Here is a 27934-nt window from a genome sequence, read left to right as displayed (position 1 = left end):
TGTTCTGATGCAGTAATGACATTGAAATTGAATCTGATGGAATAAGTTCCTTACCCACGTTAGATCAAAATACGGCTAATGTTGCAATATAATCAAAATGGTGTGAACAATTTACTCTCTGAGGAATTACGGTTAAAATACACCAACATCCTCAAACCCATAGTGCTTTTGATACCCTACAAAATTTCTATGCGTTATAGTGCAATATGGTGTATTAATTTGAATAGCTGTCCCATTATAGTCTCTAGTCAATCAAAATTTGTCATAAATGACTCCTTATTTACTGATTCATCCTGTCTCCTTTTCTGAGTACTTATCAAGAATTTTTCTTTAAAATACTTTCAGACGCATGAATTATAACTAGTTCAAGAGAATTTTCTGTGCTTCAACAGAAGATTTGATAGATTTTGACTTTTTTAAAAAATATTTGAGAGCTTTAAAAAACTTTAACGCAATATACTACTGTGAGGAGAACATCGGGATTGCAAGAAAAGGATAGGAGAAGGATATGCATAATGGACGTAATGAATGGGGGAAAGTCATGCAGAATTAAATAAAAGCTTATTGTAGCGTCAGATATCCGTCAGAGTGCTTTTAGGGAAGGAAAAAGTGCATCGTCTTTATTAATCAAACTCCTAATTTAAACAGCAGAGCCAATATTAATACGTTAAATTACTATTAATTCGTTTTCGCATCAATGTTCCCAAAAATCTCTTGCCACTTACCTGTATATGCCAAGTTAAATTACATTTATACCTTCAGTCAATTCATTTATGTAAAAGTTAGTGTGAAGAATTTCCAATTTTCAACCCTGCAAGAATTTTCTATTTTAATTGTGAAATTTGTTTTCAAAGTTTTGATATAATATTAAATGGCTTGATAAATACGTTGTTTGAACATATTTGGGCAACTTTATAATTTCATTGAAGTTGGCTAGGAAATTAATCAGCATAAGAATAAAAAAAACACGCGTTAGCAGATTGAGGATGCGTTTCATTTTATTATTTCAAACGATACGATATAGACCGGCACCTACGTTTGTCAATATGCTTCTAATTTAAACGCTTGTGCATGGGGCGCAGGAGTTTAAAAGTTACATTAAGTTTTTCATAGCTTTAGTTTTATTCTGCATTAAATAGCCAAATAAGGGTTGAAGTCATCTCTTTGATAGATAAGTTTACATGGTCTTTATCTTTGCTTTGTGTCATTTCCCAACAATCTGAAGGAAGAACACCCAAGAATATTTTTTGGGGTGTGGCTAGTAAAATTCACCATTGAAAAATAGCTGATACAGTGTCTTCTGGAGATACATGGCAATCAATAACTCCGTTTTTTCTCTCTCTCGTCCACAGACCGGTGCGTGTGGAGAGGGGGTGAGGGGTAGGGGAGGACCCCCCTCTGCCCTCTCCGACCCTCCCCATCCCCTGGCAGTGACCCTCCGACGGACATCCCCGCAAACTCGCCCCTGGGTGGGAGGAAACGGATTATATTTCGACGAGAAAGGAGGCCTTAGAAAAGAAATCAGCCATGGAAGTGGAGGAAATGCTCCAGGAGGTTCTCAGGGGGAGCCTGAAGGCATCAAGATGGCCGGCACCTAGGGTCGTCAAAATCTTCGTCGCGTCCACAAGAAATGGTAAGTCAATAGGGCGAAAAGGCCGCAGTTTATCCTCATTCCAAACAGTTGCCTAGAGCTGATCCTGACATGGGTAAGTTCCCTCCAAATCGCAAGCACATTTTCATTATTACTGCTATTAAAGTGCCAGTTATTACTGATAATAATGAAGCTCACATTCAACGGGCAATACGATGAGAATTCATGCACACACACCCTTCAAATATATTGTATACTGAGAAAACAATCCATAACGCTGCTATAAATCTAAACTCATGGAGGTTTTCACAATATAAGAAGGATACTTGGAACTTAGGCTCACAAAAGAGTACTGTAAAGCAAGGTCATATGGATAAGGTCACGATATAAGGTTACAAAATGTATGCAAGTGAAGAATAAGAAGTTTTCAACCACACAAATACCCTCCGTATCATTTTATGTAACAAAAATAGTAAAAGTGTTTTGCAATTTCCTCCCCAGATTGTTCCAAATGAATACATTTCTGTTTGGTGCATTATTTTAAGCACAACAGTTTCCCCATTAGCAGTTCATGAAACAACATATAGGTATTTGCATTATCATGATGAGACAAACTCTCAATAAAGCAGTGTACGGGACCGTTTCAAAAAGTAAGGGACGTGTGATCGATAAAAAAATATGTTTGTCAGGAAAATTTTTATTGACAGTTTTACTTTCTTAAAAATGTAATTTTCCAAACAATCGCCGTTCACCTCTTAGCACTTTTCGAAACGCCGCATCAGCTTCTTTATTCCGTCAAAAGCTCAACGCCTGGAATTTGAACCAGTTGACAACGGCGGTTTTTGCGGTCCTTGTCGTCGACAAACCGGTTACCACCAACCCATTGTTTTCGGCGCAAGAAGAGGAAGTACTCGTCAGATGCAAGGTTTCAACAGTAAATTTCGTGATCAAGAAGTTCTAAAAAGATCCAAAAACACTCGGCCAGGCAATATTCCATGCTCTTTAGTTTGGTTGGAAAGAATTTACGGTACCCACGCTGCACACGATTTGTGATTTCCGAGTTTTTTTCTGAGGAAAGGTGTAAATGCATTTAGTGCCGTGTCCAACTGAGGAAAATTTATCAGGGAGACAGATAATTCATTATTTAACGGTTTTGTTGTGTCAGCGACAGAGTTACAAGTAGGAAAAGGGTATAAACATAAAGTTCCTTTGGATTAGTTCATTTACTCTTTAAAAAATATACATCCAAAACAATATTTCGCGATGCTCAGTGTAGGTTGTACCTTTGAATAACTGTACTCAAAAAACTCTATTGAAGACTCAAAGACATTTTGAAAATTATTGAAACATGTTTAGAAGGCCTCTCAACGTTTTCCCGTTGAAATTACTTACTGGAAAACCAGTCAAATTATTTACTGGAAAGAAATGCTTTCCATATGCTACACTTTAAGAAAATAAATTCGTCACTGCTTCGTGAAATCAAAATATCTCCCACGATTTTTAAGTCTCATTTTGATGGCCACTCAATTAATTTTAATAATTTAAAAATCCATTTTTAATTCTGTTATCACTCAGAATCTTTGTAGACTTCCCTTTCTATTCTTTCTAACTCGAACAGGAACGTGCTCGTAAAATGGCGATTCCTGATTGTTATTTTTATTTCAAATTCCAAGAAACTGCGGGAGATGGCAAGGCAGTAACTATTATGGGTTTCATCCGCTAAATGTGCATTACAATGCAACAATTTCAGAGTGAAAAAATCATTCGCCTTGACCGGGATTTGAAACTCGATAGTAGGGACGCCTGGATAGCTTTTCAAGCTAAAACACTTGTACGAACATTGAGGGATACGGGTTCGAATCCCGGTCAAAGCGAATCAATTTTCCACTCTAATGTTCCTCTTCTGTACCATGTAATGACGGTGAAGCAAAGGCCTTATGAAATGAAATGAACTTAACTTTATTTAAAATTTTCAGCTTTTATATTTCTGCTATTTTACTTCTTTTGAGTCTCAGTTATGCCTGCAAGTTGTTCGTCTCTCACCTTACTCGTCTAAATAACAGAGTGTGTGCTACACCCATCCCTCAGGCGATGCTTAAGCCGTGGACCGTTCCATAAACACGAGTTTGCCTTTCCCTTCAAGTCAACTCTATCGTCTTTTAAACCGACAAGTTAATCGGTTGAAAAGACAATGGGAAGATTAGCGAAAGCTTGTTCAATCGAGAAGAAAATAAAGGATGCCAAATATTTCTCTCCCTCCACAGATTTGGCCGAGGAACGTCGCCAGCTCCTGGAGGTGATTGGACCGGAGCTGCAGGCGGAATACGAGCACACGGGAATAGAGGTGAGTTCTGCTTTCATTTATCGCTCAAATTCAGGCGGCCGTCCAGGATAACTCTCTCACCGCTGCTCCCATCTCCCTCCATTTGTCGTCGTCTCCCGCACAATCCATCCCCACGGCCGCACCATCAAAATCATCATCCTTTTCAATGCGCCGGCGACGCTCAGCCACTCCCCGCGGGTGAAAAATAACGAAGTGGGAAGAATTTGAGTGATGGCGTGGCAAGGTGGAAATAATTGGGGAAAAAATATTTCATCATTTTCATTTTCTCTGCGCGGAATGGAAAGAAAAATGGAGAATGGGTTTTATTCCTTCTCACTGTTTTTTTTTCTTTTTAATTAGTCCTCGGTTGGAAGTGCGGAGACGCTGTTGAGTTGAAAATATAATGCGCGGGAGTAGGTGGGCAGTGAAAGGTGAAAGTATTCAATCCCAGCATCATCATTTTATTTTTTCTCTCTGCCTGGCAAAAGACAAGGTGATTTTTAATTGGATTGGTTGTACGAAAAACATATACAAATATTTCAGATACCATTTTGACTTCCGAATTTCTCCAAATTACGTTATAGGGTAAATGAAAGCAAACTTATCTATTTTATCAAATATTGCTCATAGTTGTTTCTCCAAATTTCTCCAAATTACGTTATAGGGTAAATGTAAGCAAACTTATCTATTTTATCAAATATTGCTCATAGTTGTTTCTAGCACTTTCAGTTGATATTGAGCTGGAGTTGAATGTTTTTACGAGTACTGTCTCCTGACGAAAAAAATCGACAAGCTTAAGGGATAAATATGATATGTTAAATGCATTAAAATCCAGATTTCCCGAAATTCGGCCAGCTTAATCATTTGGAGAGGCTTTGGAAGCGTTAATTCACAGTTTCAACTTTCGCCAACTGATTCCAGGGAGGAGGATAAGAGCAAATCATATTCTTCTAACGCCTGCAGTATCGAACCTATCTGAGAGATTGAGGTGGGCATTTGAAATAAATGCGATATTTTACCACTACTTGTCCGCGAACGCACGAGGAAAGTGCTCCTTCTCTCCCGTGGACCGCAGATCGAGGGCCACCTGTTGACGGTAACATATTAGGTTCGAGAGACGTGGTGAGGGGGCGCCCACGATAGGACTCGGGGCGCCCGAATCTCCCGATAGGATTCGCGAGAAGCACTGGAAAGATTGGTTATTGGATCAACGGCTCAGCGGAGTAAGACATTCATTCTAGGCATGAATTCAAATTTGAAAGTGAAATAAATGTAGGCCCTAAATCAAGAAGAAAATAACATTTTTTATAACCATTCAGCAAAGAAATAAAATATTATTACAATTACGGTTCGTGTATTTTTACTGGGTCTCCCTCTGAAATGAACTCAATGGTGAAATTGTTTTAGATTATCATCACCTTAAAAACTCTTTCATACATTTTCTGAACACATACGAATCGAGTTTCATTCCTTCACAATTTTATCAGGTAGCTTCAGGGCTCTAAGCTCTTCCGGGGATGAAGATGTTATCGATAAGTTTGAGGGACATCAAGCGGAAAGACGTATGTTTTGGATAGTTGAGTGGTTTGGCATATGACGTATGTTTTGGATAGTTTTGAATGGTTGAGGTTGGTATTTCCGATTTTCAAATGATTAGTATATTATGGTTTGTGGGAGAATAAACAGATCAATTATTTTTGGAAATTCATTTGATTCCTTCTAAATTTTTTATATTGATCAGTATTTTTCTCGATATTTTGCAAAGCGTTGATTTTTCTTATGCTGTTTCTCTTATGCTGTCCTCATTACCTCTTTAAATTACACAAAGTCACGAAGAGTTCCACGCTGTGCTGTTGTTACACTCAACGTTTTACGGCTTTTAAATAATATGTCTGCCCAAAAATTTGCAGAAGATTTTTATAAGACGTATATGAAGCAGATCGTTGAGGTTATGTGGTTTAGCTATTAAACGAAGATGAAGAGACTGGCTTGGAAATATAGTCCGAGCAAATAGAATTATGCATTATCCCCCAACCAATCATGAGAATAAAAAAGTTAGGAGATGCATTAAAATATTGATGAAAATAGGTTTTAAGCAAAAAAAATAGTTTGAATTGAAAGCCGAGAGATCTTAAAATGCGCAGCCACCATTTGGCTAATATTTCATGAATATATGTACGAGATTAGTTCAACCAAGACATATAATATCTTATTTTGAAAACTTTACTAGTACCATTAATTATGCAATATAACTTGAAATCGTACTTCTCACCGTTGTCATCGATGGATCTAATGGTCTTGTTCCGCCTAATTATTTTGCGTTCAAAGACGCGTTCAAGCCATTTTCTGATAGTCCCTAAAAATTGAAACACTACTTCTAATGATGAAAAATGTTCTGCAAGAAGTGTTTCTTCTCATTGCTGAACAGGAAAACGTGTAGGTCTAAATCATAAAGACGATAAGAAGAACGCATCAAATTTTTGCGAGGCGTTCAGATACAGCATTAGCGATATGCGACCGTGCATTATTGTGGTACAGCCTGTTGCTTTTTGCTTTTAGGTATGGCTTAAGCGATTAACATGACCTCGGAGAAGTTTTAGCATATCACTCTATTTATAATGCATGTGTCACTACGACATACTGAATTCCTTCAATATCTTAAAACAATAACTTACCCACTTGAGCATTTTTTGGTATTGATGATACATGAGATTTCCACACAGAAATATCCTGTTTGTTCTCTGGATCAAAATTATTTCTCCAATTTTTCATTCAAAATAATCTAGCCAATACTTTCGAAATAAACTCCAAATATTTCTATGGCATCAATTTCAACTGCCAGCAAACCTGCACGCAAACGCTCTGTTCTTCTGTTATGAATAGTCTCGGAAACTGCCCCACGCATAGTGTTATTAAGAGGATTCGAATGTTGATTTTAACATTTTTTCTGCATCTTTGAACTTCTGTAACTCCTGTGCCAAACCCTCACTAATATCCCTATTGGGAATGGAATCCAAAGGATGAGTCGCGTGTCCCCGTCATTCGTCTATCACCTCACTAAATCAAACGGGAACTACCAAGGAAATGTGAGTGCTCAGCTGCGATTGAAATGAGAACATTGAAATGTCGACAGGAGAATTTTAGAGAATAACGTAAATGGGCTTTCATCACCGCTGTTGCCCTACTCAACAATTCCACCCCCTCAAATAAGAAATTAATATCCGGCGACAGCAAATGGGAAGATGCCTTGGAGACGGCCGACGGACCCAGCCTCTTGGCCGTCTCATTGTTCGCCAAGACAAGATCGTGGTGAACGCATGCGGGCGGGAGGGTGTGGTGTGATTGAGATTCCAACCCTCTTCGGGGGGCGGAAAGGCTTTATGGAGAGGATAAGGGGGCGGGAGGGAGGGGGAACCTGATGGCTGAGCCTTTGGCCCTTTTCAAAAGGGACGTCTGATTGGTGGAACTGTTGTGGGCCCGCTAATGAAAGGGAAAGGCTCTTGAAGGGTTGCAATATGGGCCAAGGAGGGCTTTTGGGTTTGGAGACGGAATTGGTGCGTCGGAAAAGGGCTGCGGTGGAAGGGAAGGGGTGACTGGCAGGGGGTAGTTGAGTTTGGGAGGGCGTCATGCAAGATTAGAGGGGATCCTTTGGGGTAATCCGTCGCCGGTCTGCGGGTTCATCCGAGACATCCCTTCATGCTCGCGACGACGTGGAGAAAATTATTCCGGTCTCTTAGTGACTCGGACCTCTTGATTATTTGTCCGCTGATCATTGCGACCATAACAAACCGCGTGTTGTGTAGCTTCCTATTTACTGGAGGCTCTTAAGACTAATCAATTTCTTAGGTGTTATTGGTTGCACCCAATATAATCCCGAAATTACTTTTTTAGATTAATATTTTATAATTATCTCAATGAAAATAAAACATGTCTCGGTTTATGTAGTACTCTTAATTTACAGGTATGATATTATTACGTTTTTAAATTAAGGTTACCGTCAAAAACTTTTCATTTTAAAGTGGGCACGGGCTGTGTTCAAATAATTAATTTTGTTCCTCGCGCTATTCATTTTGTATCTACGATTTTATGATAAATTTTTTCTTCTTTGTATTTGTTCCCTTGAAATATGTTTACTTGCGCCAGTAAACAACATTATTAACAAAAGGAAATGGATGATGGAAAGTTTGGCACCGTAAGGAAGTCGAAAGTCGATGACTAAGGGTGGGTGATTACTCTAGTTGAACACTTCTTATTGGGTTTTGAAGAGATAGGCAACGGAGATTGTGTATAAGAGAACTGCTCATTTACCTCACAGTAGCAAGGATAAAATGTGCAGAGGTAAATTTCAAATCGTTCCTGGATGGCCAAATATATTCATTCCTTACCATAAGGTAGTAATATAGGAATAAATCATGAAGCAATTAGCAATAGGAATAAATCATGAAGCATTAAGCAAGACCATGGGATAGGGGGTCGAAAGTGATAGGTAAGTACAATAGTGAACACGTCAATTAAAGGACCTATCTATGTAACTTTGCACCCGCGGAGTTGTCTGTTATCTGCGTAAACTAATAATCTGATTCAGCACTTTTTTCTTACTTTTTTATACGAGAGTTTTTTCTCAGTTCTTCGAGGTTGGCGTTTTTTTTAAATATGTGATTACAACAGGTAATTACTTTGGGTAAGGGGATAGAGAGAAGTCTGATGCAATGAGAATGGAAAAATGCCTACTAAAACATTTATTAAATAATGGGCAAATTTGCTCTTTCTATCTATTGAAAAGTTGAGTCTGTGCTCGGAAATAGTGAGGTCTAAGATATTCGAGCTTTCATTTGTCTGAAGTTGGACACGGGAAATATAGTATGCATGTGACTGATGAAGAATAAGAATAGCAACAGCGGCTTTTTCTGCCTTTCCAAATGCCAAATATAATGTAGAAATGTTTGAATTGATGCTTACTATTAAAAACAATCATGGGTCATACGTACTCTAAATAGATTTAATTAATAGGTTCATTCTATTTAATTTAAATCGACGATGCATATCGGTTCCATTGTACAAAGAGAACGAGACGATTTATCTTTATCGATAACTTTAACTACTTGACATTATGCTGCCATTCCTTTTTACAATTTTTGCAGCCCTTTCTTCCAAGGTCTTAATGAAAAATAGATCTATAATGGTGGGAAATTGTCAGCCTTAACATTTAAGTATTAAAATGGCTGACACTTTAATAATTCGTCAAATGACAACATAATATTGGAAATGCACTCTCTTTCATTCTTTATGATTAAATTCTAGCAATAATATATAAGTTATCGTTTAGAATTAATTTGGATTTCTAATCCCGAGCAGCTATTTTGTTCACAAAGTGATTGTTCGTCGTAGTCAAAGTGGACGTTTTAAGTCTCGCTAAAAAGAGGATGATGCCCATGCATCAAAACCCCCCTTTGGATCGACAACGGACCGAAGAGATAAATGTTCTTTCTAAAAAAAGGGAAGGATCAAAGAAGCATATACATTGCATCGTGGGCAGACACTCGCCAGTAAATGGTTTTGTATCGTTTAAAATAGAATTATTAATTAAAGCAATATATTCCGCAGATAATGGGATATATAGGTATGGGATATTTCTGATTTAAAGGACTCAGTAACTGTAGAACAAAAATCCTTAACGAATAAATGGCAATCATATATATATATATATATATATATATATATACATATAAATATTAATATGCATTAATAAACAGTTGTCAACCAACTAAACTACGCGACGGTAATTCCCGGAAATCAGCATGGATTCATTCATATATATTACTCGTATTATTAGGTAATCTACCGGTTAAGGTAGGTATTTGGATGGACATAATTACTAATTAAATAATTTTTGACCCCTAGCAAAACACAACATCCTACTTTACATCAGGTCCCTCTTCAGCTCTGAGTACTTTCTTCCTCCATTCATCCCGTCCAACATCCCTATCCTGTTCCTTCCCTTTCCTCGTTTGCCTAACATTCTACCCTCAATTACAGTCTTCAACATCCCGCTGCCGGTCAATACCCCCTTCAGCCACTTTTCCTGCCTCCATAGGATTGCCCCAAACAAAACCCTCTCTTCGCCCACCATACCAAGTACTTCCTCATTTGTTTCCTTCTCTGTCCATTTCACCTTCTCCATTCTTCTCCACACCCACATTTCAAAACACTCCAATCTACGTCTATCCTCCTGCTTCAATGACCACGTTTCCGCGCCGTACATAGCTGCGCTCCACATCAAAGTTGTGTGTATATATATATATATATATATATATATATATATATATATATATAACTCGGACAGCTTCAACAACAATTAAGGTACACATAAAAGAACACTTGCACCTATTTCTTGCTAATTTTGACGGAAGTTAGCTCCGTCTTCCTCGGAAGAAACGATAGTACTCCTGCACAGTTAGCGATTTTTTTGTGGAAATATTGACCGCGCATACGCTCTGGAACTCGAATACTGTTTGACATCAAAAGGGTAAGAGAAGGAAAAAGAATATCTTTTCGCGCCGTCGCATAAATGTAGTCTGGCTTTCTATAACAGGAAAATTCCTTTCTACCTCGTGGAGAATGAAAGGAGCGGAATGGACAATCAGTCCGGTGTCGCAGACGCTGACACTCGTTTCCATTTCTGGTGGGTCTGCTGGAGAGACTCCTTCCTCCGCAATGCCGTGCGACGCACCCGCTCGCGCAGTCAAGTAATCCAGAGCTTCATCGACCTTGTCGGCGCAAATACGTATGCCTTGCTGAGCGAAATGTCTCGGCTTGCTTCCCTCCGCGATCCACTTGAAGAAACTATGAACCGTATTATTTTCGGTGGATGCTTTCACAAAATCTCAAGGGCCGGCCCAGTGAAAGAGAGAGAAAACTGATTACTAGGAATTGTAGACCTTTGTGGAAAATCATGCTTGTTCTTCCCACCTACCTGGAAATGTCGTAGCTCTCACCATTCGGGCACCTTCCTTTCCATAAGCTCCATCAAACATGCTGCAGTAAGTAGGAGCACAATATGGCGAATAGAATACCGTGTCAGGAAAATCAGATCACTTGAAGAACGATTGGGTCTCTTTCATGATATTCTGAAGCTTAAGAATAGATAGATTGTCGTCCCTGTTTTGGGGCAGAAATGAGACTATGGAATCTCTTCTACCGCCTAACCCCTGAGGAAGTGAACTCAAAAACAAAGGCTGTATTTTAATTTTAAAAATGGCTACAATAGGGTCCATTGTAACAGTTAAACGAACAAGTTATGCTATTGTTGCATTGATTAAACTGGCCAACTTGATTAGGGACTGCTGAACAAACTATAAACAAGAGTTTTCCATCTAAGGCTCGAGTTCAGCGAATTTCAACAAGGAAAGCTCTTAGAGGGCTCATATCTGGATCGAAGCATTAGCGTTAAACATAGTATATTTGTTGAGGACTTATTTTTATTATCAGAGGTAATCTACTGATTAATGTAGGTTTGGATGGACGGAACTACCAAATATATTTACTTTCCCACCTAACTAGACACAGCCCAGCATCCTACTCTACAACAAGCCCCTTTTGCCTCTGTATAATTCCTTCCTCCCATTATTCTGTCAAACATCCCAATTCTATTCCTGCCCTTTCTTTGTTTGTCTAACATTCTCCCTTCTATCACCGTCATCAATATCCCATTACCAATCCAAATTCACTGGTATGCATCTATCGTTCCTAACTCCTGTGGGCTTTTCTCAACAATCCCCTCTCCTCCCAACCATATTCTGAAGTTTTTCATTTTATTTAATTTATGCCCACTTCACCTTCTCAATCCTTCTCCAAATCCATACTTTAAAGACAAATTTACATCCATTACGTAAACTGGCCAACCTGCTATAGTTCTTGCCATTCTGTTTTAACTTTTAACTTAGACTTTCCCTTTCTTGAAAACCGCATAAAAAAACCTTTGTTTTATTAATATTGATTCTCATCACATGTAAAACACTGAAATTCCAATTCACTCAGCAATGCTTGCAACCCTTTTGCTTATCGAAAAAGTAGACCTTGACCATAAGTAAATCTAACTGATTTTACGAAATCTCCACCTAATTCTACTCCTATCTCCATTTTTCCCGTGCCTATTTAATCACTTCATCCATATTACGTCGAATGGCGCAGGTGGTAACTAAAAACTCTGCCTTACTCCTCTTCATAACACTGTCAGTCCCCGCCTCGCGCCTGATCTGTACGAGAAATGCATATTATAGGTTGCGGATTAGCCTCGTGTCCCTCCAACCTTTTCCTATTTTCTGCAATATGCTCAAGAGTTTTTCCAAATTAACTCTATCAAATGCCTTTTTGAAATCTAAGAAACAGGAAAATTCGCCCGCATTGCATTCTATATTTCTCTCGATAAGTGATCTCATTTCTGCAATGGAATCGCGCATGCCCTTCCTAAACCTAAACTGATCATGAGTCGTAAAGAGAGCATTACTATGGGCATTATAGAGACACAAAAGAATATGGTACATTAATGAATCCAAATGAATCCTTATTGTCCTTAATTATTTTGATAGATTGGACCACTAAGAAAAAATAAAAGGGATAAAGACCACGAATGACCTATGTGAGTACTCGTTATTCCCTTCATCGCTGCAAAATAATATCAAAATTAGACATAACATTTCCTTTCTAAATGAAATTTCCATAATTTAAAGCTTGAAATAAAGTAGTAAATAGTATGCAAAGAAGTATATAGTATGAGTATGTTTTTGTCTGTTTTTTATGTCTATATATATATATATATATTCTTCCATGATATTTACTACTTTATTTCATATATATATATATATATATATATATATATATATATATATATATATATATATATATATGAAATATATATATATATACATGCATATATATATATATATATATTTATGCATATTATATATATATATGTATTTTTATTCTTAAAATTCTCCACACGACATTTCGGGCTCTTTCAGTTTTTTTTTGGTTTGTGCATATTGGCAGCAGAAAATTTCATCCCTCTTCCGTGGTTTCCAGAAGGCCCCATCTCCCTTCTGTTGTTTCCGTGATGAAAAGACGATAGAGGAAACGGCGATGGCTCTTTCTATTGTGCGGGTGGGGGAGGAGGTAAAGAGGGGGTGGTTGGGTGAACGGGGAATGGGAAGGGGCGAGGACACGTGGGACAGGGCTGCCGCGGAGGGAGGAAATTGAAGCACCTCATGTTGCAGGGGGTTTTGGGTTCGGGGGTCAGGACGCGGAGAAGCAGACGAGGAGAGGGGGTGGGTTAGTGGAGAATCCGCGAGCGCAAGGAGCGTGGTAAAGGGGGGGGAGGTGAGGAGGAGGAAACGGATGGCGGAAATGAATTCTGAAGAAGAGGAATGCTTGTCCGTTAAATGTTATGAGATGGAAATCTCGGGAAATTATTTAGGGAAAAAGGAAGGCGGGAGCGGGGAGGGAGAGGGTAGCGGGGCGAAGCAAGGAGGCTCGGCCCTAACCCTTTTGCGAGGGGAAGGGTGCAGGAGGAGAGGATGCTGAATGGGACGAGGAAGAGTGTTTCACGGGGAAGTCTGAATGGGGATCTCCCCACGGGGGAGAGAGAGCTTCGGATGCGGAAGGAATAAGAAATGCGGCAGTGAGATATCTTTGCGTCTGCCAGCTAGATACTGACTATTCAATCCTCCATTACACAGAACTCGTCTCAACTCGAGTAACGGAAGATCTCACAAGGGCCTTTTGTCCCTTCCAGGTTGAGAGTTCGCCTATAGGTCTATCACAGGCATGAAAATGAAAAGATAAGGTAAATTTTCTAGTCTGGATATTCAGCAGAGAAATCCTACGAATGCTCGGGAAGTAGTGCGTGGTATTTCAAGTATTTTTATAGATACATCTCGTATTTATAGATCTCGTAAAAGGTAGATTAATACAGATTCCTTAAAGAAATAAAACTAATTTCCTTTCCCATTTGAGTCACCATTTTGATTAAATACTCAATGGATACCATCCCATTTCTCAATCTTTTTGGCTTAGGCTAAGTTTGGGAAACAGTAAATGCTGAAAAGGTTACTCTCTGGCACTTTAATCCATTTCTTGATAGTGAAAGGTGAATCATAGCATGAAGAACACAATGTATTTTTCCACTGTTTTTTTTGGGTACTATTATTTTCAACTCTTAGGAGAATTATCCAATATCCAAATTAAAAATACGAGTGACCAATCCGTGGACCGATGAGTTTTTAACGCACCACTTACGCTTATTGAAAGTCACTCATTCGGGGATTATGGAAGTGGTGCCTTCTTTTCAAGTGGTTGCAGATTCTCCAGAAATGTGTGTTTCAATTGGTGAATGGTAATTCCGGGCTTACTGCCCGAATTCCAACCCATACCAAGTAAATAGCCAAACGTCCTCCTATCGGGCTAAAATATCACTTCGACCACTAAGGTGTTCACAAGACTGGCCCATCAGAGTATCGCTGAGAGTGAAGGATTCAAAAAGGATTTTTCATCGTAAAGCCCTCAGAGATTTGCTCTTCAATCTCGACTTGGACTTTTTCAAAGGTAATTTTCAACCTTGAAAATGTATAATTAAAACCAGGGTCAAAATAAAAAAGTTTTTTTGTAGAATTTTCAAAGTTTATTTCATTTAAAAATAAAATTAAGCATAGTTAGGTAACACTCAAAAACATTAACTTTATTGGGTATCGTGTCTTGCATGACTCAGGGATTGTCCAACACTAAAAAGGTATTCTTGGGATCCCCTTAAAACTGCTAATTATTCTTCATGGCCTTAAATTCCTTGAATCATCTGAATTCTCCTTTCTAGTGGACTCCTAACTTGTCTCTTCCGAATACTGCTCATGGTAAAAGAAACGTCCTCTTCTATCCTATTTATGATGATAAATCCCGGTTAGTAGCAAATTATTATAAAAAAGTTAGTATTTAAGCCAAAATAAATGACCGCTAATCATATATTTTATTAATTATCTAATTAGAGAGTTAAACTGTTACTTTTAGTCAAAAATGATCAACTTTGAAGAAAAATAATTGTGGAAAACATTGGTTATTCTCTTCTTTAACGAAGTTCCAGAATAGAGTGAAAGGTAAACATTTCAGATACACTTTATGAGTTTGAAGATTACGAGGGTTATCCGGAAAGTAGTACCCGTTCGTGCCGCATGAAGTGCTGACGACGCGAGTAGCCGCTGGACGAGGTCAGATAGCTTCAGTGGCTTGTCTGCCTTCTCTGAGCCAAGTTGCGTGACGCTAGCATTGCCTGTGTTGTTTCTGTGATTGTTTACAATGTTTAAAAAAATTGAGAACGCCGCCAGTTGTGAAGTGAGGGCAGTGATTAAATTCCTCAATGCAAGAAACGTTCGCCCATGTGATATTCATCGCCAATTAAAGGAGGTGTATGGAGACAATGTAATGGACGAGTCGTCTGTTCGGCGGTGGTGTCGCAACTTCAACATGGGGAGGGGGAACACACACGACGATGAGCGTTCGGGGAGACCGTCTGTCATTACAGACCAACTGGTGAGCTCAGTTGACGAATTCGTGAGGAACGATCGGCGCGTCACAATTGATGACATCTGTGAGCATTTTCCCAATGTTTCTCGAACATTTGTTCATGAAATTGTTAAACACCATCTGCATTATGCAAAAATTTGTGCAAGATGGGTCCCTCGCAAGCTTACAGATGAGCACAAAACCAAGCGTATGGCTGCAGCACTGACGTTTTTGGGACGTTATTCTGATGAAGGAGACTCTTTCTTGACTCGCATAATTACTGGTGACGAAACATGGGTTTGTTATGCATCACCTGAGAGTAAACGACAGTCAATGGAGTGGCATCATGCTCATTCGACAAACAAACCAAAAAAATTCAAGACAGTTCTGTCCACCAGGAAACTCATGGCAACCATTTTCTGGGATCGACGAGGTGTATTGCTTATTGATTTTATGGCCCGTGGAGACACTATTAATGCCAATGCGTATTGCGAAACATTAAAGAAATTACGGCGGGCAATACAAAATCGGCGGCGAGGTCTATTGTCTACTGGTGTCATTCTCGTTCATGACAATGCCAGGCCTCATGCAGCTGGGATAACACAAAAACTTTTGCAGCAATTCAAATGGGAAACTTTCGACCATCCACCGTATAGCCCGGACTTGGCCCCTTCAGATTTTCATCTCTTTACAAAGCTTAAAGACTTTTTGGCAGGAAAAAGATTTGACAGCGATGAAGAACTTAAAGAAGGAGTGACCCTGTATCTCAATGAGCTGGCGGCGAAGGACTATGCAGCAGGAATACAGAAACTTGTCACACGTTATGACAAATGCCTTAATTTGCTTGGAGATTATGTTGAGAAGTAGTTTAAAGTATCCTCTTTCAAATAAAATTTTTTATGTTTGTTAATATTTACTTTTGTGTCTTTATTTCACGAACGGGTACTACTTTCCGGATGACCCTCGTAGTAATACGAAAGCAAGCATCAAATTCACATAGGGTCAGCAATAGGACCTAGGGGAAATTGCTGACCCTTTTTCTTGTAAAAAATTGAGCTAGTAGAGATCACTATCATTAAATTTGAACTCAAATCTATGGCGGAAGGAAAAGAAAGAAATGCCTAAGAATAGCTTCAGGAATGAACGGAAAAGAGTGAATATTTAAAAGGTTACCGCTTGTTTCTAAGGAATTGAATACTCTCGAGGAGACGAAGGGAAGGAAGTGAATGACCTGGGTCAAAGGCAAGGAGGAGGTTGAAGGGCATGTGAGTTTCGCTCTTTGAGGAAGGTAAGAGAAGAAGAGTGACGGGTGGGGAGAGGGGGGCGGGATTGGCGCGGGAATGAATGAAGACCACGTGGTAGTCAGTGTGATCGAGAGGAATTTGGTGGTGAGATGGAGAATGACTGTGAGGGGAAAATGAGAGGCCCCCTCCTCTGCAGACCCTCGTTTGCTTTCTACAATTTTCTACGAGGTCGAGTGAGGCAGGGATTTGAGAAAGAGAGTGAGGAAGGGGGGTCGGATTGTGATCGGTTGTCTGGTGTGCGGAGGGAAGGTTTGAAGTCATGGATAAGAGAATTGGCTAAGTCGGAGGAGAGGGTTTGAGAGGTGAGTTTGGGTACGGGTGAGATGGAGAGGAAGGCGGTAAGGATTTCGCCTTAACGCTCCGTCAGGTCCAGTTTGCGTCGCGCCTGTCACTCTGTTTTTACGCCTAATTGCCTAACTGGAGGTCCTCCCAACTCCCTGCTTCCCTTCCCTCTGCTGCTCGCCGAGTTTTATTTTTTCTGGTTCCTGTGCTCATGTTGCGTCTCTTAATCACGTATAATTTGACCTGCCGAAAGACGGAGGCATGCAGTGACTATAAGCAAGGAATATTTTTTTTCATCTTTTCAATTTAAATAATCTTCTTCTTAAAAATAAAGCCTTTTGATGGTTTTTAAATATCACGAATTATAGCAGGTTGAATTTTAGCAGTTAGATTTATGATCATTATTGGTTTTTGAGCTTAGGACTTGTTTATTATAGCTTTACAAAATGCATGCATTTTATTTCCCGCTAATTTTTCCATTTCTCCATCACAGTCCGCAACTTATACTTCATTATCTACTTCTCGTTAATTATCCATCAATATTTTTCATTTTAGTGATACTAATTCAACCTTGGAAGAAAAGCGGTTACTTTGCGAAATGAACTAAAACTCTATTGCTTGGAGTTTGTTGTAAAAAACTGAAAAACGTTTTTTAATTTTTCTTTAAACATGTTGCCGAATTTCTAAGAAAATTGAACATCCTCTATTAGTAACACTTTATTCCTTAAAATATATTTTTCCTGGAAATATATATATATATATATATATACATATATATATATATATACATATATATATATATATATATATATATATATATACATTTATATATATACATATATATATATACATTTATATATTTATATATATATATATATATATATATATATATATATATATATATATATATATATATATATATATATGAATGTCAAAATATTTGTAGAACATAATTTTACCGAGATATTTCCCTTGGATATCGTTTCTTTAGAAAACAATCGAAAGGTAGCGTGAACATTTTAAAACCAGCTCATTTAAACCAAAATGGACAAAATTGTACGCGGAATGGAAAAAATGGGCATTTTTTAGCATTTAATCCACTAAAAATTATTTTTAATAATTCTATTTAAGCTTTGATTTCGCGTATACATTTAATTTATTATCTTTAGAATATATCTAACGATCTGCAGTGGGTCTTCTCTTAACTGTTTGATTTATATGAAAAAACTAAAATGTTTAGAGAAATTACTGAATTTATTCATTAGTAGTCATAAAGGACTTTGAAACAAACTGTTGAATTTTTAATCAAAAAAATTGATTGCTTTTTTAACACATATACCATCATGCTCGAGGAATTATATTAAAATTTGGAAATATGTCACTATATTCATTCTGCGACCATGAGAAAAAGTCTGTGGTGTAACTCTGTGGCAAACTTTTATATTGGGAAAGTTTGATGAAGTATCAGCCCTGCAGTTTCCACGAATCAATTTACCACTCACGGCTATAGTTGCGCTACAACGCTGTTGTTTCAGACCTCAAGATATTGCTATTGAAAAGACATCATGATTGGCTGAAATGAAGCTTTACATAAGCGAAAATTACGATGACGTCATAAAATTTTCCCAGTTCAGATAAACATACATTTCTTCCAACCTCATGCATTGTTTATATTAACATGGGAGCTGGATTAAAATTTACTCGGGTAAGTTCTATAATATCGCAGTTCTTTCAGTAAAGTTGTCAATAGTATGGAAGAAGGTTAACTGATATCGGATGTGAGACCGATGCAGCTGAAGTATTGTAACAATTTCACAGTAATTGCGGTAGATTCCATGACGGCAACATTAAACGCAGTTAGTTATGCGCTAATGCGCATTGCAATGCAACAATTTAAATCATCCTATCTTGACCGGGATACTAAACGGGACATCTCGAAGTCCAGTCGACTGCAGTAGCCGGCTAGCCTCGGTAGCTTAACTGGCTGAAGCACTCTATCTGACATCTAGGGATCCACGTTCGCATCTCGTTCAAGACGAATGATTTTAACACTTTAAAATGGTCCTATTTTAAACTCATGTTCGTAATAAAATTTAAGCACCTCAAGCAGGGATCGGGATACCACTGATGGAGATCTGCCTTATCTGGAATTCGAACCTGAGTCCTCTGAGTGGGAATTTGGTAAGTTAGCCACCGCACCATCCCGATCCCCCAGAGTCATTAGTTTCTACTTTTTTATTAAATTTTGCTATTACTTATTCTATATTCTCAGTTACTTCTCTCTGAAATATATGTTAAATGTAGCAATATTTTATAACGATAAGGAATTGTTCAAGTATTACATTGAATAGTGAGACCACTTAGTCTTCTTCCATAATGTAATGCAATGTAAATATTTCCCGTGGCCCTCGCTCATCTCCCTTGCTATTTAATGCAAGATTTCCTGAAGCATGAGTTTGGATTTAAACTATTCTTGCAAACATTCTTGAGGTGTCAAACGCCAGCAGATGAACAAAGTTATCATATTTTGGATGAAGGCTTCTCGGGTTTCGCACCAGGTCAGGTTGGGTAGCACCAACGTTTCTACAGCTAACTCCGCCATCGTCTTCAGGATGAAGTGACATTGCCGGGATTGTGCCCAGAATTCATATGTTCGGAAGACGACCGGAATCTAAAAAGAGCTGGAGTTAACGAAATCCCCTGCGAGTGTGGGAAATCATACATTGGGGAAACCGGGAGAACAGTGGAAGAGCGACTCATCGAACATGAGAGATGTATCCGACTGTGCTACCCCGAGAAATCGGCGGTGGCAGAACATTGCATCGAAAGGGAACATAGAATGGAATTCTCCAAGACAAAGGTCCTTTGTCAGGCCAATGGATACTGGGACCGGATTGTCAAAGAAGGAGTCCACATAAGATTGAACAAGAACCTGGTAAATCGAGACAACGGATTCCAGATTAGTAACGCATGGAAACCCGTACTCAAAAAGATCGCGGAATCACGGAATCGAGAGAACAAGCGTCTCGACCAATCACGAGACAGCGGACCCCACGCCGAACATATAAATACTGGGCACAATCCCGGCAATGTCACTTCACCCTGAAGACGATGGCGGAGTTAGCTGTCGAAACGTTGGTGCTACCCAACCTGACCTGGTGCGAAACCCGAGAAGCCTTCATCCACAGTATTCGCCAGGAAAGCCTCAGATCATTTTTTTATCATATTTTAATGGCTATTATTATATGATTACAAAAAATAGTTCAAGGACCAGGAATTATTGGCAGTGAAATAGATTGGCCGATGGGTCTAAGATGCATTCCATTCTGAAGTAGGGAATTGAACTCAATTATTCGTAGTAGTACATATGAGTAGTAATGGTCTCTCTGTCTAGGGGGGAAAACCGCCTCACGCCGCACCGTCCGCTGCCCACAGCGGTGTGTCACATTCCCTACCTATGACTTTAGGTATGGAAACTATGAGTTGCATGTCCATACAATAGTAGAATTTCCCCTTCTTACTTTCCACTTTTAAATGATCTGTATCGTTATGGTGGAGGCCTGTCGTATAACATTTTTATTCCCTTCTTTCGTTTAACAGGTAACTAATCTATTAGATGAATTTACCCTTGTTTTGAGTTAAGTTCCTTAAGGACGTCCACAGAGTTGCACGTTATTGGATAGAGTTTGAATACATTCTTCGGTGCATGTGTATTTTAGTTGATTATTTTATACATTCGCATGCGTGAAAGATAAAAACGTTTTTGCGCGAATACCTACGCCTCTGTGGGTACACATTTGCATGAATTTGTTGGTTTTGTATTTGGTGTTATTCTCTTTTAAGGGGGGCTACCTAACACCCCCCGCCACACGCCCCAATGGCGGCTTTACGGGGTATTATGCAGATGTAATTTACCCTTCCATTACCATCGATTGTTCCTTGTCTTTTTTAGCTTCGCAAAACGGAACTCGGACTAAAATGAATGGACCAGAACGAAAGCAAAATACTGCCACAAAAAAATAGCAAAGCACTGATGAGTCCTTTGCGAAAGAGAGAGAGGACTGTTCCCGCTGCGACAGAGAGAGAGAAACTTTGCCGTCATCACAAAGGAAAAAAGTTGACAAGAAAAAAAATTTAACTGACAGGAAGGGACAGAAAGTCTCGAAGAGAACGAGCTTAAAAGCTTGAATAGTACATTAAACAAATGAGTGAAGCAATTAAATGTAAATTATGGCTCCCGGGAAGCGGGTGAGGAAGCTTGGTTCGACCCGTTCACAATTGTACCCGTAGGGCATGAGGTGACACTAATAATGGAAGGTATGGTCTATAACTAACCGGAATTCAAGTTATTTGGAAAAAATTTCATTTATTCCTCTGTATCAGTGTTACCCCCTTCAAAGTAGACCCTGTTAGATACTCGTATACTTATGTCAGCACCTTTTTCCAATCCTAGACATATCTTTGGCATAGCTTTTAGCAATCTGAGCAATGTGTTTTCAATCAATGCACGCTTGTTAAAACACGGCCTTTTAGGGTTCTCTTTATCTTTAACCAAAGAAAAAATTAGCTCGGGTCTACTGCGGGGTCCCTGGCGAATATGAAGTCTTGACCTTCATTACAGTGATATTTTGGCCAAAAATTCACATACAAGCAGTGTAAGCAGGTGAATTATCGTGGTGGTGCAAAATCCATGAATTGTTTCGCCACGAAAATGGGCATTTTTTTCAAATTGCTTCATGCAAATGGCATTGAACTTGGAAGAAGTACTCTTTATTGATCAATTTGACTAGAATCTGTGGTAAGAACTCATGGAGCACTGTGCCATTTAAATTGAAGAACATACTGAGACAAAGTTCCCATAATTTTTTTAACATACCTCGTACGTACGTATGCACCCACGTGGAGTGAACAGCGAGCACCAGGGTGGTACGCGTGCCTGTGTCTGGGGAGGAAGGGTTGGGGGATGGAGAACAAAAAGAGGGTTGGACGCGACGTCGGCATGACTTTCGTGGATGGTGAAGGAGGAGGAACTGAAGGCAAGTGGGAAGAGGGGTGCTTGACAAGAGGGTACCGAATGTCGGGGGACGAGGGGTTTGATACGAATGAAATAGAGAGCCCGTGCGAGGACTCGTTGAGCTCTGTAATAAAATGGGAAGGACGTTGGGTCTCGCGTCAATGGTGTTTTGAAGCGAGAAGGTTATGAGAAAGGAGGAAATGAAGGGAGGGAAAGCTTCGGGAGGAGCAAAGCCGGAGGGAGTGGGTGAGTCGGAAGGTGAAGGCTTGCCTCGGGCGAGCGGGAAATGGTCATTTTCGGAGGCGTGGGCACACTTCTCCACCTTGCTCTCTCTTTCCTTCTCCATCCCTTTCTTGGTGAGCCGGAAACTGAAGCTTCCCCGGGATGTGCCGTCTCAATCTCTGATGTCTGACGTTTTCCTCCAAACGTTCCACCTTTTTGGGACTTACGTTAATTGGTGCTGCGGAAAATGGTCCCGTAGTGCCCGAAGGTACGCAGAGAGGGACTCTGCTGCGTCGCATTTGGGAGTTGCGTGTAGTATTTCGTCTTTATTTGCACGTAAACTGCTTGAGGATCTTCCCACTCTAAGCTGCGGCGACGTAGACATCGAAAAAAGAGTAATTTGGGAGAGTAATTTGCATGGAAAGCAATAAATTTACATATGAATTATTAGAGACTAAATTTATTCATTCATTATTTTTATTATTTTTTGGTGAACCTGAAGTTAGTTGCCACACAATTTTTCCTTGTACGACGCTAATTCTCGTTAGTTTTAATTACTTTTTTATCATGCATTCATTTTTATTTTGCATGCATAAATGTTCATTAAACTTCCTTCGGGCAATATCTTTCATCGCCGTTTCTTTTATATTTCTAATACATTTGTAATTCTTCAAGATGAGTACAATCCATTTGATTATTCTACACGGCTCTACTACTCATTTCATGTGAAATCGTGAATTTTTAACAATTTGTTATCCAAATTCCAAATAAACTGCGGGAGATGCCGCAACAGTAACTTTTAATGGAGTCATCCGCTAATGTGCATTTCAATGCAACAATTTCAGAGAGTAAAAATCATAATTTTAGGAGTTTAAGAGGACGCCTCGATAGCTTAAGTGGCAAAAGTACTCGACCGGATATTGAGGGATCTGGTTCGAATCCCAGTCAATGCGAATAACTTTTACACTCCGAAATTGTTGCATTGAATTTGTTATTCATTACCTCCGCTTTCTAAATTTCCTTTCTCAAGTACATGCTAATATTTCCTCGTTAAAAATCCTGAGTTCTTGAAAGGCACGATGGCTTGTTATGGTCAATTAAATAAATTATTGTTTCGTTGCATTTTCATTCATTCCAACTCATTGCAGCCATTCGAACATTTTCTCATTTCACATTATTTTTCGTTTTCTCCCTGATTACCACACACAATGGCTATTACTGTCATTTTTCTTCCATTATTGTTAAACAATAATGTTCTTTTATTTTTTTCTGCATTCTGTTTTTCCGAATAAGAGTACAAGCTTTTATCATTATACTATATATATATATATATATATATATATATATATATATATATATATATATATATATATATATATATATATAGATGAATTAGTCGAAGTAACACGGAAGTGTTGAATAAAAAACTTGAACAGCAACAAAGTTTATAAGAACACATAAAAAGAACACTCAAAAGTTATTTCTTAATAATTTCAACGGAATTTAGCTCCGCCTTCCTCAAAAGAAACAGTAGTACTAACTGCTGGTATCGGGAGGTGAGGTATATGAGAGAAAGAGAAGTAGGCGGGGAAGGAGGCGGGGAAGGGGAGAACGGGAGGCGGTTTAAGAGAAAGGGTTGGAGGAGAGGAAAAAGAGAGTGGAGGCTAAAGGGAAGCTCAGATAGGGAGGGAGTGAGAGGGAGAAGATGGGTTTAATGCATGATCGGAAAAGTAAACAATTTGCTCACCCATACATACTGCAACAGCCAAGACCCAGGTTTCAACTTACAAGGTCGTAATCAAGACCCTATAAGTCGAAATACAGGCCACGTACGACAAAATACATGCAGATAAACAAAATATCCTCCTTTCCGACATGAGTCGCTTCCACAAAGTGACAAATCAATTGCGACCATTCTCATTAGTGAACGACGTTAAGTCCCGGATGTTGATAGGACATGCCTAAGTCATATGTATGCCATTTCTAGAGTTTTTAGTTTAATAGGGTTAACGGATGGGGGAAGGGACGCTAGAACGGAAAAACTGTATCACTGGTTGAAGGGGGGGTTATAATGGGAGGCATTTTTAGGGATAGGGAAACCCGCAGACGGGGAGGAGGGATTTCCCGATGATTGTTTATCCTAAGGTTCAGGGGTGTGGAACATTGGCCTTTTTAAAAGGCCGGACAGAGAGTACTCTTCAGAAGATAAACCACACATACACACACACACATACACATATATATATATATACATACATACATTCATATACACGCATATATATATATATATATATATATATATATATATACGTATACCATATATAGACACACACACAAGCACACACACACACACATATATATATATATATATATATATATATATATACATATATATACGAGGGTCATCCGGAAAGTAGTACCCGTTCGTGAAATAAAGACACAAAAGTAAATATTAACAAACATAAAAAATTTTATTTGAAATAGGATACTTTAAACTACTTCTCAACATAATCTCCAAGCAAATTAAGGCATTTGTCATAACGTGTGACAAGTTTCTGTATTCCTGCTGCATAGTCCTTCGCCGCCAGCTCATTGAGATACGCGAGGGACTCATCTTGCACAAATTTTTGCATAATGCAGATGGTGTTTAACAATTTCATGAACAATTGTTCGAGAAACATTGGGAAAATGCTCACAGATGTCATCAATTGTGACGCGCCGATCGTTCCTCACGAATTCGTCAACTGAGCTCACCAGTTGGTCTGTAATGACAGACGGTCTCCCCGAACGCTCATCGTCGTGTGTGTTCCCCCTCCCCATGTTGAAGTTGCGACACCACCGCCGAACAGATGACTCGTCCATTACATTGTCTCCATACACCTCCTTTAATTGGCGATGAATATCACATGGGCGAACGTTTCTTGCATTGAGGAATTTAATCACTGCCCTCACTTCACAACTGGCGGCGTTCTCAATTTTTTTAAACATTGTAAACAATCACAGAAACAACACAGGCAATGCTAGCGTCACGCAACTTGGCTCAGAGAAGGCAGACAAGCCACTGAAGCTATCTGACCTCGTCCAGCGGCTACTCGCGTCGTCAGCACTTCATGCGGCACGAACGGGTACTACTTTCCGGATGACCCTCGTACATATTTAGCCTTATAGGTCTTAACAATGGCTTTAAGAAATTGACCTTTGATCCATTCATTCAATCACATTCCATGGCCACGCAGGGATAAGGATCAATTATTTCTGCAATCGAGACCACAAACCTGGGAAAAACGACCGCTGTGGGGCCCGCGTCGACGGTCATTAGTGGCATTTCATCCATCCGGCTCACTGACTCTTCCTTCTCCCGCACCCCTCTACTCTTTTCAGTGATTTCCACCCCCATTTCATCTTCTTTTGTCATTCCATCTCTTTCCTCCTCTTATCACCTCTCTCCGCGGTTTTAAGGACCCCGATTTCACGGATCTCTCCATGCATTTCCTTCGCAATTTCATCTTTTCATGACTCCCTCACCCTTTTCCTCTTAGGGCAGCCCTTAATGAGGAGAAAGACTCGCGCAGGAGATTCCACGTTAGCTTTTCACGTGATAGCGTATTTTGATCGAAGGTTCCCTATCACACGGTCGGATTAATGGTTTCCTCGGAAGTGGACGGGTGAGAGATTCTACGTCTGCGTGAATGAAGATAATGAAGTTGCAAGATTGGGAACATTTTTTAATGACAGTTTTTTAATAAATGCATATTTGTCCACTTATACAGGTATACCACCCTAGGCAATCCATAAAATGCAATGTAAATTAAATGTACGCTTGTGCACGAATATTTATATACATTGTTAGAAATAAGTCTGTGTCGCGGCTTCTTCCGCGGTTCTTTGAATTTGTTATTTAATATGTTACCTCTATTGCATAATTTAATGAAACCATATTGGATATTATCAATACTATCCTTACTCTAGATTTTTTGTTTAACACATGTATTTGTTTAAGAGTTATAATATATTCAATTATGAGAATTTATTTAATATTAATCATTGATGTTTATGTGAAAAGTGATATTATCTCGAAAGAAGCGTGCTAGGTGGCATTTGAAAGCTGGAGAAAACGTTAGGAAGGTTGTATATTGGCAGTCAATAGCTGTATTTTAAAGGCGATAAGCATGATTAAAGCGTAACTAATAAAATCAAGTATTTATTCTCTTAGTCTCATCATTTTTGGAACAGACCTTGTATACTTACAACTATTGCAGCTACAACGGGAACACTTTTTGATATCCTATTATTCTCCCTGCTGACTAAAGCTCTAACACTCGGTAAAATATTCCCCGTCCATAAAATTCGAGAATTTTATTGGTTTCTAGCCGATGGGTAGCTCATGCGAATGATCAAATCTTTTTCAATAATTTTTTTTTCATAAAATAAAATTAAAATAAATAATACGATACTCTTTCACCATTGGACGCCATTTTTAGCTTGGGGATCGAGATAAAAATGGCACTCTACCCTTTTAACCCCTTTCCTAGATATAACGTGTCCCACTGCTTGCGCCGACTCAATATTGCGAGAAAATTGGAGTGAATCTTTGTCGCGGTCCCGGGAGGCGGAAGCTTTATCGACAGTAATCGGATCCTGGCGTCATAAGCCGCCCCCGCCGTGTCCGCTCGATCCCCTCCCCAAATTCTCGCCGGAGCAATATACCGGTCCCCGTCCGATCCTCTCTCATCCAGCCTCTCGGTACAGGCCCCTTTCAACCACCCGTTGGGAGATGACCTCCATTTTCTTACACCTTTTTGGCAGATTAAGTAGAAGAAAAGGTCAGGGGTAGAGAGAAAGATTGCTAGGATATCCTTGGTTCATGTGCGTGCGTCTCCTCAGTGCATTAGACAAGGTTCGATGTGCTCGTCTCGAGTGATGCCTTGATTCCTTTTTCCTTTTCCCACCCCGCACCACCTTCTCCTCGTTCCACCCTTTTGTCTTTCCACTGCACCTCTTCCGATTCCTCAGTTTGACATTGGATGGCGCACAGTCCGTAAGCAAAGCCTCGGGAATGATCTCAGATGGTATCGGGAAAGGACAAGAGTGGGGATAAAATTTACGTTCGACCTTTAAGAACTATTTCCCCTAGGCGATAAAGATTTCAATACTACATGATTGTTTCTCCAAGAGACCGAATTCCATAAAACGATTTATAAGGTTGCCCACCAAGGTCATTTCGACGTACTATGGTTTAACTGATCCGTAAGTTGTGCCTTTGTAATGTCATCTATTGTGACATCATCCAGTGAATCAAATCTTTATCCCATAGGGAAATCGGACCAAAAATTGAAATTGAGTTTTTATCAATGGCATTTTTAGTTGTTCGTTGACATATTTTAATTTAGACATAATATGTAGGATAATTGATAAATTTCACCAATATAAATCTTCGACTTATTCGCATAGAAATACAACTATTCTTACTGTCAGGGATACTGATTCCACCATAAGAAAATATTTATTATTTATAAATTGAAATTCCTCTTCAGGTGCTTGTTGTTCAATTGAAAGGCAAGAAAATGCGACTTCATCTCTGTTCCATCGCAGGCATCAGATATCGCAGACCTCGCGGCATCATTTGTTGATGCCAAATGCTATACTCAATA

General features: G+C 39.2%; 1 protein-coding gene across 2 annotated transcripts in view; it reads left to right on the top strand.

Moving 5' to 3' along the window:
• LOC139700899 (protein qui-1) overlaps positions 1-27934 on the top strand; it is a 687057-nt gene that overhangs the window by 392860 nt on the left and 266263 nt on the right. For both annotated transcript variants that reach the window (XM_071599348.1, XM_071599346.1), the window contains exons 3-4: positions 1353-1633; positions 3856-3935. In XM_071599348.1, the coding sequence (XP_071455449.1) occupies positions 1528-1633; positions 3856-3935 (186 nt within the window). In that variant the 5' untranslated portion in view covers positions 1353-1527. The remainder of the gene's footprint in view (positions 1-1352; positions 1634-3855; positions 3936-27934) is intronic.

This window comes from Hetaerina americana, unplaced genomic scaffold (genome assembly GCF_022747635.1).
Source record: "Hetaerina americana unplaced genomic scaffold, ioHetAmer1.1.p SCAF_11, whole genome shotgun sequence".
Classification (NCBI taxonomy): Eukaryota; Metazoa; Arthropoda; class Insecta; order Odonata; family Calopterygidae; genus Hetaerina; species Hetaerina americana.
The sequence above is the reverse complement of the archived record's forward strand: the minus strand, read 5'-3'. Positions and strand labels throughout refer to the sequence as shown.